General features: G+C 33.2%; 1 protein-coding gene across 4 annotated transcripts in view; it reads right to left on the bottom strand.

Moving 5' to 3' along the window:
• The window catches only part of LOC118198792 (high affinity cAMP-specific and IBMX-insensitive 3',5'-cyclic phosphodiesterase 8B-like), a 419,321-nt gene that overhangs the window by 13,694 nt on the left and 391,323 nt on the right, over positions 1–14,304 (bottom strand). For all 4 annotated transcript variants that reach the window (XM_085815741.1, XM_085815740.1, XM_085815742.1 and 1 more), the window contains 2 exons: positions 12,799–12,960; positions 8,510–8,639 (listed from right to left, as the gene is read on the bottom strand). In XM_085815741.1, the coding sequence (XP_085671867.1) occupies positions 8,510–8,639; positions 12,799–12,960 (292 nt within the window). The remainder of the gene's footprint in view (positions 1–8,509; positions 8,640–12,798; positions 12,961–14,304) is intronic.

The following is a 14,304-nucleotide window of genomic DNA, read 5'->3' as shown; positions in this document are numbered from 1 at the left end:
TTTATGAGTGGAATAACAATTCCAATAACAAATAAAGAAAATAATTCTTAAGTGTTAAAGAATTCTTCTAATCAGTATAATGTTTTATGATTTCTTACAGTGGCAATTCAAAGCAAGTTTTCAAAATATGACATGTCACAAACTGAGTTGAAAGATGACATAAAAGCCGCCATCACTACTACTCATGATAATATATCACGTTTTAACAAAAGTTTTCTGCCACCGTAAATACTGTCTGAGTGAACAGTTTATGTTGCCATGTTTAATCATATTTTCTCAAATGATTTTTGACATTTGAAAGAAAGAGAATTGCTTTAGAATATTGTGTTGTGAAATCTGTAAAAAAATACTGTTATCATTAAGTGCAAGGTGTCTGAAGTAGAACTATCACGCTATCAGATTAGAACCATCATTTATTTCCAGTTCTGTTGCAAAAAGTCAGCTATAGAATGTTAAGAAATTATGTATACAGCTTTAAGTACTTATGTTGTATCATATCACAGTGTGAAGGTTTGGTACCAAAAGTTAAAACAAGGACTATGACATTCAAGAAGCAGAGTGTTCTGGTCAGTCTATCAGTCTACTGGTGTTGATGAGGGCCGCCTGAAGAAGATCAACTGGAGAGCTTGCTAAGGAGTTAGACAATAGTGTCAAGTCCATTAGTCATGCTATGCATTGCATAAACTTGATGTACAAGTTCAATCACTTGGTGCTGCATGAGCTGACTCAAGCAGATAAGGACAGAGGTGTTCGAGCCTGCACTAATCTGCTCGAATATCAACACAAGGACAAAATTCTGGGCCGAATCGTAACTTGTGATGAAAAGTGAACTTACTTCAACAACATAGACAGAAAAGGGGGTTGGTCTGCACCCGGTGAGTCCGTCGGCAGCATCGCAAAGTGCAGTTTGACTAACAAAAAGATCATGTTTTGTATTTAGTGGGATTGCTTTGCTTTATCCACAAAAAGTATCTGGGAAAAGGTAAAACCCTCAACAGTAAGGTGTGCAGTGTGATATGCTAGTCCATGTTAATGCTGCTATCAAGGAAAAGTGTCAAACTGAATTCTGGCGCAAAAAGGTAATGTTCCATCAAGATAATGCAAGATCACATTCACTGGCTGGACTCTATATGAACTCAAATGGGATCTTTTACTGCACCCACCGTATAGCCCTGACATAGTTATTTCAGACGTCTACCTTTTTTTCACACCTGCAGCTACATCTTGCTAGTGCTACCTTCCATTCTGCACAGGACATTTGAAATGAGGTAGATCTGTTTTTGAACTTGTGGGCACCAAGTTTTTATGTCAAATGCTTTTTGAAAAACCACCAAAACTTTTTCAGGAAATCATACATTTGAGTGATGATTACTACCTGCACTAAAGATAGCAAGTTTTTCATGTTTTTATTCCTAACTTCATTAAGAACGTTGTTCGGCAGAAAACTTTTGTTACAACCAGATATTACAATGAGTAATGGATGCTTCCAAAACCGCTCAGAAAATATATAGTACAGATGGCCATCTTTTAACAGGGTGATATTCAAATACCAACTACTAAGTGACATACTTGTTGCAAGTATTTGAGAAAAAGAATAATAAATGAGAAGCAGATGTTCACTAATCGTATAATCTCGCAAACTATCAGCATTACCACATTCCATATAAATGCTGAAACAATTTCATCAGACATACAATGGTACTTCTGGATATGAGCTGTCATTCGAGCACATCTGAATTTATTTGCATTTATCTGGATATGAGGCCAAGTGAGAGGTTTGCTGCACCACCATTTGTTGGCACAGTAAACAAAGCATGGTGTTTCCTGTGATTACTTTGGCCTAAATGCATCTTTATAATACTTTGTGCTTTCTTGCATTCTTCATATGTGACAATCCGGTCCAGAATTTTGTCCTTGCATTGATATTTGAGCAGATTAGTGCAAGCTCGAACACATCTGTCCTTATCTGCTTGAGTCAGCTCATATAGCACACAGCGGCCAAACTTGTAAGTCAAGTTTATGTGATGCATAGCATGATTAATGGACATGTCACTAATGTTTCACTCCTTAGCAAGCTCTCGAGTGGTTGCATACTGATCTTCTTCCAGAAGTTCTTGCAGGTGGGCCTCATAAGCATCAATAGGCCGGCCAGAATGCTCTGCTTCTTGAATGTTATAGTCCTTGTTTTTGAACTTTTGGTACCAAACACCTTCACAGTGTCACACAATACAACATTAGTACCTAAAGCTATACACATGATTTGGTGATATTCTGTAGCTGACTTTGTGCAACAGAACTGGAAGTAAATGTTGGTTCTAATCTGGTAGCATGAAAGTTCCATTTCAGATTCCTTGTACTTAATGATAATGATCTTTTTTTTACAAATTTCACAACACAGTCTCTTTCAAATGAAAAAAAAAAAAAAATATGATTAAACATGCCACCGTGAACTGTTCATGCAGACAATATTTGCAGTGGTGGGAAACTTTTGTTAGAACCTGATATTTAAGGCAAGTTATGGATGGCTTGAAATGTTTAAAGCTGGAATTCAGTTCATTGTCAGCAAGCTCAGACATAAAGGCAGAGGAGGAGTTCCTTGAAATGTTTGAGATACTGATAGAAGCCTAGATACATTTCTCAGCAAATCTTCAGTTATGACAGGGTTCTTCTAAAAAGCTTATATAATAGAAAAGACAAAGATGCCAGGCCAAAAATCTGTGAAAGGTAGACTGAGCCTGTCATTGAATGGTGACTTCAGTATAGCCCCTGCTTGTATAAACTTCAGGAAACCTCAGAGTATTTCAGACCCACATAATTATGAAAGAAAACTGCAGAAAAGGCTTTGTGGAGAGCATACCCAAAGGCATAGGTAGCCAGGCAGTTCTTTGTAGGGTAGCTCAACCTGGTCTTTAGTTCTGCTGTTAAATAGCATAAGTACTTCTCATGCTGGACAATACCCACCAAATCTCAATGAATTCAAGTTTCTCTACCTTTCCCTCAGACCATCTCTATCCCATAGCTGATGGACCAGTAGGTGACTTCAAATTTTAAAAAGCTCTTCACCAAACTCCTGCTGTGATGTGACTGAGTGCACCAATCTCACCATTTGTAAGTTCTGGGAAAACCTTAATAACATTACAATAGGCCTAAGAATTATTGATATGGCATGGCAGGGTGTTTCAAGGAGAACCTTAAATTCTGCATGGAAGAAGAAGATATAAACAAAGGATCACTTTAAAAAAAAAACTAAAAAAAAAAAAAAAAACTTACAATGGAAGTTAAATAACTACAGATCAATTGCATAAAGTTTTGGAAGAAATTAGTAATGAGGAAGAGGTAGGCATAGAATAGCCTATCTCTTCAGCTGAAATTAAAGATTTTTCAGGAAAGTAAGAGTCAATAGTCAAGTTTACTGAAGAGGGGGGGAACTGCAACATGGTGCACAACAGCAGTGTTCAGTGATAGTTGTTAAATGCATTTCAGAAACTCTTCTAAATGAAAAATGAAACAAACTTCTTGAACACTACTGAATCTTACCAAAAGTTACGAACGAACTTCTTGAGTCTATTGAAATGCATTTTAGATGAAAGTGAGGAAATAGTAGAGAAAAATGTAGCAAAAACCAGTAAAGAATAAAGTTTTTATTAGTTTTCTATACAATACAACACATTTTCAATGTGTTGTATTTAAGCATTTAGCAAGAGTTTTGAGGTGGTTATTTGGAGGGCTCTTATGGATTAATGGCAATTAAATGTATTTCAATGGAAAAAATTGTTTCAGGATACGAGTAAATTGGCTCATAAGCACAGTCTTAGAATGAATTAAATTTGTAAGCTGAAGTACCACTGTATATGCTTTTAAAAGCTCTGCAGTTGCAAATAATTCCATACCCTAAAGCAGCTATAAATATTTAAAAAATAATTCATAGATATATTTGAGATTAATTGTGTTAAAACTAGAAAATTACACAAAGAATATATTCAACATTTACAGTTACTGTTGCTGGAAGTTGCAAGGTTACTAGATACAAAAATGAATATTAAGGGCAACTGTGCTCCTTATCCATTTTTGCATCTGGTAACCTCCCTTATATATCCTGAAATTATTTGAAAAGGGAGACTACTTCATAAAACATGAAATTCAATATATATAGTGTTACAAAATGCCCAGTTGTGGTAAGCGGGGTTCGGGTTGACAGATTTGGCAACATGACATAGATGAAGTGAGAACATTCTAGTATGAATTCTTACCAATTTTCCCAAGAACTTTTCCAAAGGGGAAGTCAAAAGTTTTAGATACCCTGCCTGTATGCGGAGTAGAGTAGTGTGTTGAGTTCAATAGTAGTGTCTTGAGTTCAGAGATTAGCTCAAGAGCGATCGACCAAGTCGGAAGCTATACTTTAGTGCTTTGCCATGAAGCTGTCTTCACCATTGTAGCCTGATAACTTGAAGGCTGTTATCGTGAGCAAACATTCTTAGTTTTCCCACCTGACTGCAACAGGCTCTGACATAGAATGTACACTCAACATCTACAAACTTAAATACTATTCCAGATTTTTGAAAGTATTTTATAGAATTCTATTCACAGTTATATTTGCAAATTATATGTAACCACAATAACATAAAATTTCACTTATCTGTACATCGAGAATAAGCCCAGCATATTTTTTCTAAAGAAAACTTTTGTAATTTAAATACCACAAACTTAAACATAGAAGTCCTCATTTTCTAAAACTCTGTAACTTGAGAAATCACCCTAATATTTGCAGTGGATTTCATTTCATCCAAACTAGAGCTCAATTTCTTTAATGCAACAGAATTGCAAAATGAATTGGCTGCATTAAAAACAAAATGCATGGAATATCATCCGCTACTGCCATTCAAGAGAGGCACAATTTTTTCTATTGCACTACTTTTCTTTTTTGGAAGCTCATGCAACAAATTCTGTAGCCATGGTTACCACTACAGTTGTTACCAGATTTAGTCACATAAAATGTGAGAGATGCAACATCCTTCCACTCTGATTTTCTCAAAATCAGACATTACACAAAATGTTCTAACATTGCGAGTAAGACATAAAACCAACACTAATGCATTAGGTTCGAAAAATGCAAAAGAAAAACTTGGTTAGCATACAGCATATATGATGGAGCATGCTAAAATGAGATCAATAAAAAATAAATTTAAAACAATTTGCTAAACAATTTGTGAGTCATTGCTAAACAAAAGGATTTAAGTCCAAAAATTTTATATTGTACATTATGTCTAAGTGTTTGTTCTTGGTTTTAAGAGTCTGCATATTTAGATTTGTTTTCAGTTGCCAGGGTTTGCACTTTTTATCTGTACCATTCTTGTAGCCCCATCACTACTGTTGAAGATTTTCACAATTTTGCCCCTTGGCCACATTGCATGTTTTTTTAACTAACTTTTTCATTACATATTTTTAGTTCTATGAGGACTATGTCTCCCACCTTTAGTTTCTGACATGAAACACTGGTCTTCTGTACCAGTTGGGCAAGATATTCCTTGCGGAAACGCCTTCTAGTTCTTGTCTCAATGTATTGCAGTAATTTGTTTGTACATTCAATTTCTGGGAATTGATATAATCCAAATCTGGTACCCCCACTAGTTTTATGTCTTGCAAAAACAGGGAAGATATCAGAGGTACAAGTTCTTTTGAATCATCACAGATGTACGTTAAAGGATGGCTGTTTAATGTAGATTCAACATCACACAGGACTGTCAGAAACTCCTTGAAATTCATTGACGATCTTCCTAAAATTCACACAAGAAGGATCTGGTGGAATGAACCAAGCACTCCCACCACTATGCCCCATGCAGCCGTAGGAGGAGATGAATTTCCACTTTATTGGAAAACACTAATCTTCTTTGATTTTTCTTAAATCCAGGCATCTCAGAGCATTATCTGTTCCAGTAAAATTGGTTCGGTTATCGGAATACGCTGTCGTAGGAAGGCCACGTGTGGCAATAAACCATCTCAGAGCCTGTAGAAATGTTTAAGCAATAAGTATTTGCCCATAAATATCACTCCCTATGAGGATTTCTATTTCCGGGTGACTCTCATCAATATCTGAAATCCAAATTCTGTATCTTTTATAATACCTTAAATAACAAACCTTTAGGAATACATGGTATTCCTCCACAAATGGTATCTTGATCCAAAAAACTAAACTGGTGCTCCGCCAAATAGCACATGAGTTAAATTCTCAGAGGAGGTGCTTTTCAGATGTAAGGCTGCAACTGTGGATTGTAAAACGTAAGATCATTGGGATCCACATTCCAAGAGGAACCTGACCACCTTTACATTGTCTGTGACTACTTCAGCCATTAAAGTCATAAGAGTGACTTCATTCATACATAGGGGAGAGGACGTGTTTTGTACCATTACTGACTCTTTTCATTTTGCCTTATTCTTAACATTATTCTCTGATACCTCAGGACATAAAATTATAGAGTGAAATAGCTTGCACAGATAGCATTGAATAAACTGTTGACACTGCTTCACAAAATGCCCTACTTTAAGACAGTGATGGCAGCATTTTAATTCTCTTACTCTGTCCGATCTTTCCTTTAAGCGCATCAATCGAGCTGTAAAACATTCTTTGCTTTCATGAGATTTTCTGCAAAAAACATAGTTTTGTTCTTTGACAGCAACTAGACTTGCTGCACTCGCAATTGGGTTTTGGTCTTAAAAATTTTCCATCTTTAGACTGCTCATCGTGCGAAGTAGAAGAATTTTCAAATTCAGACCTGGCCAGTTTAACTCTCTGTTCTTCTTCGACCTCTTTAGGCAAAAATTCCAGGAGATTTGCGAGACGTGATCCCTCATTACTGAGCAGAACACTTCTCTGACATACTCAAAGCATCTCACCTGATAGACAAGACTTGACCATGGGATATAACCAGGATGCATTAGTATCTACGGCTAAACTTAAAAACTCTAGTGATCTGAGGTGGGACTCGATTTTTGTCAAACAGTGACACTAGTGGCAACTGATCCTTCCCTTGTAAGCGTACATTTACATTTTGGATAATTAATTTTAAAAATTCCCTCACATATATCTCAGTTAAAACTTCCTTGTTGCCCAAATGCTCCTTAAATGTAGAAATGGCTTTTGGGTAATTTTCAGCCGTTAAAGGGTAATTATTTATCAGCTCACTAGCCATTGGTAACATTGAGCTAAATAATAGAATTTGTCAACGTCATCGAGTTCTTTATCCTCATGGGTCTTAAATTGACCCAAAAATGTAAGATAACTTAATAACTGCCCATCGAATTTTTGACAACTTGTACAGTTTTTCATTAGAAGCGCTTATGCTACTATTCATGTTAGAACTTGCATTGGCACCGACAATTAATAAATTAAGCAATTAAGCATGATAAAATTTATGAATATTTCTCAGATTGTTTTGTAGGAGGTGCTCACTTGAAAATTAGGCTACCAGAAGTTCTGGCCTTGATGGGCCCCAAATATTTTCATGGAGATCCACAAAATCAATTGCATGAGCTCTGTCTTGTCTTTCTTTCCAAGTACAGCATAGAAGGGGAGGAGTTTTTGAACAGAATGTGACTGGCAACAAGATTTGGGTGGTGTGTGTGAATGATGGGGCAAACAACAGTCAGTGGCAGGGACCATACCAGTTCTCGGAATGAGTTGAGGAAAGCCCATCCGACCTTTGTCAGGAAGGATGGCCATAGCCAGCATCTTTTAGGATGCTAAGGGAATCTTGCTTGAAGAATTCATGAAACTTGAAATGCCAGTTACTTCTGAAGTTGTAGGCACACTCTGAAGAGACTGAAGTAAGCCATCGAGAAAAAATGCCACAGCCTTTTTGACATCTGGATTTCTATTTTTTGCAAGATAACACTCACTCTCCCACTGCTCAGTGGAGAGAAGACCTTTTCGCTAATTTAAATGGATTTGGAATTCAAAGTTTTATGAAGAAATGATCTGTAAGTATGAAAAATGCTGTGATAAGTGCTTGAATTTAAATGGCCACTATGCTGAAAAAGTAAGCTTCAGATGTAGATAAAAATTTGTTGTATCTACACACATATTTTTTTACTTAAAGCCAAATGAAGGTTACTTTCTGAATTATCTTTGTATATTTTTGCATGCATTTTACCAAATATTTTAATTTTAGCGATCTCTTGTAATTAAAAATGTGCTTAAGTCAACTTCCCTTAAATTAATTTGCAATTAATTTAATCTGTGAATTTGAGATCTCAATTAAAAAAAAATCTGTTTATTTTTTTTGCAATTTGAGCTTCTGCAAATTTTCAGTTTTAGTCCAAAAAATACTAGAGCAGCTGGTAACATTTTCAATTACCAGTTTTTTGCAGTTTCTCATTGCTATGAAAACTAAAAAATACAGTTTATTATGAAGATTTTATTACAATAAAGGAAAGATTGCTGCATTCTTTTGTAGCTAAAAGCATGAAACAAATCTAATCTACTCTTTTAAACAAAATAATTTTAACTTCTCACCATCCCAGGCGTCAAACATATCATTGACGAAATAGTCTATGAATCCCATTTGAGATTTGGGAATGCTACATTTGGCACGGTCGAATGCTGGCATAACTATTGGAAGACCTTTACTTTTTTCTTCATCGGTCTGAAAAAATAAATTTTATCATATTGACAAAAATTTAATAGTTTTAATAAAAACAATTAAATGATACAAAGACATTCTTCAAAAAGAAAAGTAATAAAACTATTTAATATTTATTTTTCAAAGCTTCTTATTTATATATTTTTAAAAATGATCTGGAAATCCCTCTCCAACAAAATTTTTAACATTTTAGAAGGATTTAATACAAAATACAATTATAAGGTATTTCTCCTGCTTTCCTAGCGTGCCTTCATGGTGTAGTGGTTCTGCATGCTGGGCCGGTATTCCAGAGGTCTGTGATTTGATTCCCGGTGAAGGTGATAGCTAATTTTTCATCTTTTTGGCTTTTCCAATTAACTTAATGTCTCTACAGTGGCGCCCAAACTAAAAGGGCGATGGATGATGGTTCTCCACACCCAGGATTTGGCGATTGGGCCCCCTAAAAACCCCAGTCGCCCTTTAAAAGGGGGAGTATAAGGTATTTCTCCCACCTTCCTAGAGTGCCTTTGTGGTGTAGTGGTTCTGCATGCTGAGCTGGTATTCCAGAGGTCCGTGGTTCGATTCCCGGTGAAGGTGTTGCTAATTTTTCATTTTGCCTGCTTCCAAAAATATCCTAATGTCTCTACGCAATAATGTCTTCAGGTTACATGGTAATTTGCATCTAGACCAACATCATATATTCAGACCAATATTTCTATAGACACAATATTTAAGTGCAGGAATATTTCCACAAACAAAATATTTAAACAGGAAATGTTATAATAAGCAATTAATTAAAAAAAAAAAAAAAAAAAAAAAAAAAAAAAAAAAAAAAAAACTATATTTATTGACATTGAAATTTTATAATATGTCTAGAACTAAAATTTATGACAATAGCATATTGCTAATACTCACAAATGTATGCACTTTACAACACAACTAAAAAATTACATGAGTTCATTGGAATAACAGAGTTTTTTGAAAACTCGGTTCCTGAGGGCTAATCCCTTCTTCTTTGTTTTCAGAGTTTCTTCTTTCTTTGTTTTCTTTTCCCTTTTTTTAACACCTTTCTAGATATTTGCTACCTGCTCTTAATCCCCCAATAAAAATTCATGAAGTGGTCTTTTTTCCATTATTTTTTTCTTATTATTTATTTAACTGAAAACTGTAGCAAATATAATTCGTTTATTCCTCTTTTTTTTTTTTTTTTTTTTTAAATATAAATTTTGTGTTCCTTGATGCGAAATTTTAATGCTCCTTTAGTTTGGACAAACCACATTGACAAGATATGTTATAAATTCCAAAAGCATTAAAATCAAAGATAAAAAATCTAAGAATTTTTAATGGGCTTTACTGACAGGTGAGAAAATGACTAAACAGTTAAACTTCAGGACAATTTGAGCAACATTTAACTGATATAAGTATGAAATGGAATAATGACAAGGTTATTATGGTTATTTTTAATAGCACAATATCTTTTGGGATGGCAAGATGAAAATCCTCTGGCAGTAGCAATTGATTTCAAATAATTAAGTTCATCAGAAAGCAAAGATTCAGAAGAATAAATTTTGAGGCATGATATGATAAAGAGTAACAAGGAGCTTTTTTATTTTTGATTTAGCATGGAGAGGAAAACAAACAAACTGAAAATTATTTATGGTAATGAGTGCTATTGAAATCGGATTCATTGCAGATAATTAAATATCAAGGAAAGGAATAATCAGATTCAATTAAAAAAATGAACTAAAAAATGCAACAATGTATAAGGTATTTCTCCCGCCTTCTTAGCATGCCTTTGTGGTGTATTCGAAAGGTCCATGGTTCGAGTCCCGGTGAGGGCATCACTCATTTTCATCTTTCTTGCTTTAAAAAAATACCTAATGTCTCTACAGTGCCGCCTGAACTAAAAGGTGGTGAATGATGATTCTTCACATTCAGATTATTGATAAACATAGCCCAGTTTGAATAGCAAAACATTTTATTAGTCTTTAAATGAACATGCATTTAAACTACCATAGGAACATTATATATTTTCTACTTATTCAAAAAGTGAAAAAATGTGTAATCTATAAAACTATTTAATGTTTTAATTAGATATATCATGATTTAAATGCATTTTTTAAAAATCAATCAGATTAAAAAGAAAAAAAATCAGATCTGCATATATTGGTTTTTAGTTTAGTTTTGTTAATTAATAATAGACAGATTAAATATGAAAGAATGATATCTTAATGTTTTCCAAATGGCAACAGACTGAAATGAAAAGCCAAACAAATCTGAAGTGAAAAAGTATATTTAAAAAGTGAAAAATAATATAATGTAATTCTGTTAAAAATATTTCATGTTTTTAAATAGATATATCATATATCATAAACTAAATCTACTATTTAACTGAAATCAGATTCAAAAGTAAAACTACTTCTAAGAGCTGAACAGACAGATAAAGTTTGAAAGACAAATATCTTACTACTTTTCCTAAGTAGGAAATATGTTCTAATTTATATATTAGGTTATCCGAAATATCCATTCAGAAAATTCTAAAATGGCCTAGAGAGATGAAAAACTGTGAAATTAAGATCTCATACATATGAGGGATGACACAAAACATCTCAGCAATACTACTAAAAATGTTTAAAAAAATCTGAAAGTTTCCAGATTTTATACTATGCCAAAAAAGGGATTTTTTTAAATGTATTGTGTCCATGACATCATTTACAGAAATAATTGAAATGAAGACACAAAAGAAACAGTTGCTTTTGACTTATGAGTCAGTGGCACCACATGCTGAAAGATTTTTCATTGGGAGAGTAAAATTTGTTGTATGCCTGAAGTTTGGCAAAGAATACCTTGTTTTCATAACACAGCCAATACTCTGCAGCATACCATGTATAACTGAAATTCTCAGATTGGACAAATCAGATCATTAATCAGACAATTAAGAAAACATGTATACATAAAACCACATTTTGCAAATTTGTGTCTGGTATGGGTTTTTACTATATAGCATAATTTTTCAAACAGTCTGACTAGCATTTTCCCCCACTTTTTAGAATAAAAAACTTAATATGACAAAAATGAGTTTTTGGATTCTTAGCACTGCATTGAAACAAATTTACTACAACATTAGGATTATGCAATATGAACAGAAAAGACTGTATTTAGACATCCGCTTTGATGAAGATCACTCTATCAAAAAAAAAAAAAAAAAATTTAGAAAACATGTTTCAATTTGGAAAACCACAGAATTTTTCAGATGACCCAAAATTTACCCAATCTAATGACACAATTTTAAAAGGTTTACTCAAAAATAAATCCCTTGAAATATAATTTAAAAAAAAGATAAAAATGTAGCTGAATACTTATTTTGCATTGCAGTAATTTTGATAAAGAGCATTTTAACTTTCCCCTTCTTTCAGAATTTTCTTGGCTGAATGATATTGTTACTTATTTTGTTTCTTAGCATATCACAGACCAGCATAGTGAATATAAGTCTAAATTGAAACCCCTCAAAGAGACAGCAAATTATTTTACAAAACACAATAATGCAATAGAAATGACAACATATTAAAAATATACATAAATTTGAATAAAGATCTGATAGCATTTCTCCAAATTAAATTGCTACAAAGTATAAATTCTCATGAGTTTACAAAAGTACGTCAAATTATATACAATAACTATCTCATGAAATAGATAACTAGATAATAAGGAAGCATATTACATTGTATACAAAATTAAATATATTTCATACAGAGATTAGTCACACTTAAAAAAAATATCATACTTCATATAGAGATTGTTAATGCACAAAAAAATAACGCAAAAAATAGATCGATGTTAACAATTTAACAGCAAGGTATGCTAAATGACACCTAAAACAAATCTTGCATTATTTATGAGAAATGCCAGTTCACATTTTATATAAATAAAAACATTAAAAAAATATTTATCTTTGTTTTGAATTATTTTAGCTACTAAATTAAGCAAGATATTTATTCAAATTTAGAATAACCACATTTTTGTACTGTCAGTTTTAATACATCATAATGTTGCCATTTTACATAAATTCCTGTTGGTATTCCCTGTAGATAGCTGGCAAAAAGGTTTATTTAGGCCACCAAATGATGTGCTGAATCATTAATCTCTTAATTTGTATGATCAGTGTAATGAAAAAGTACATTACCTGAGCTACGTACTCCTCAGCAATTCTGTAAGCCCATTCTTTACAAGAGTTTAGAGGTTTGGTAGGATTAGAAACATCAGCACATTTGATAAGAATTCTTTTTACAAGAATAATATTTTCAGGAGTTGACATAGCAGCCAAATCTGCAGATGATGGTTCAAGCTAGAATTAAGAAAGGTAATGTTAAGGACTTATTATGAAGGAGAAACATACATAAATTTTCACAAATGAACATTCAACATACCATACAAAATTATTTAAAATTTTGGAAACCACAATTTTCTGTTTTAGCAGCATTTCAGTAAAGATATTTTTTGTATAAGATTTGATTTTTTTTTTTTTTTTTTTTTTTTTTGTTCCCACTGTATTTGCTAGATAGCTACAGATCTTGATGAGTTTCTCTTTTGTTTTTGATTCCTCCATCTTAGATAACATTTGTTAAGGGAAATGCAACTTCTCTTAAACCAATGTTCTTTCTTTCTCTCTCTCTCTCTTTTTTTTTTTTAAATATTTAAAGTTCAATTTTATTTATATATGATTTATCACTTCATTTCTCCCTCCCCCAAACAAACAAACAAACAAAAAAAAAAAAAAAAAAATTAAAATACATTTTCATATTACAGTTAGACCTGGAAATATATACATTTTTTGAAGAAAATTAAGGCTTTTTATTTTGCCTCAGAAAATCTCCTATTTTGATATTCTTCAGCTGTGTAAAAGATAACTAAATTATAAATGTTAATGGCAATGTTACCGAAAATGGTAACAGAAGTTTAACCTTCTAAAAGAATATTGATTTTTCAAATTGTGTAATGAAAGATATACTCACTTTTTTTTTTTTTTTTTTTTTTAATTCTGGATAAAAAGTTCTCATTTATAAAGATTCTAATTCCAAGACATCATTATTCCATGATACAAATAGTATGTATTTTTATGAAGTTTAACTAGTTAAGTAACTTTTAAAGATATGAATAAAAATTGTTTTTACAAGATAAAAATTGCTTTAAAGATAAAGATCTTTTGAATCAAGTAGAAAATGGTAACCAAAGCCAAAGACAAAAAACCAAAGACATGGTAATCGCTAGGCAAGAGGTCAGAGCTATAGGGTGGATGTTCCAGAATCTCCAGTGTAATTGCCATTAACATTGTTTAGCACACAACAGCCACATGAGGACAAGCATTCTCATGCAAGAGAATAACCCAATATGGCAGCATGCCACATTGCTGTTTCTTGATTTTTTTTTCCAGTTTATATGATGTGGCACAGTAACTGGTAGCATAAACAATCGAATCAGCCATTCCAACAGCACTGGGCCATCGACACCGAAGAAGCATGTATGCATGAATTTTTCAGCCCTCACGGATGAATGAACCTTCTTTGGCTGTAGGGATGAAGAATGTCACTATTCCATGCTTACACGTTTGGTGGCCAGAAAAAGTGATGACACCTTGTTTTATCATCAGCAATAATCGAAGAAAGGAAATGGTTGCCCATTTGGTAGTAAC

Source organism: Stegodyphus dumicola, chromosome 4, assembly GCF_044657685.1.
Source record: "Stegodyphus dumicola isolate Sdum_Otavi_A_Nest chromosome 4, ASM4465768v1".
Taxonomy (NCBI): domain Eukaryota; kingdom Metazoa; phylum Arthropoda; class Arachnida; order Araneae; family Eresidae; genus Stegodyphus; species Stegodyphus dumicola.
Note: the sequence above shows the minus strand (reverse complement) of the source record. Positions and strands in the feature narration are given on the sequence as shown.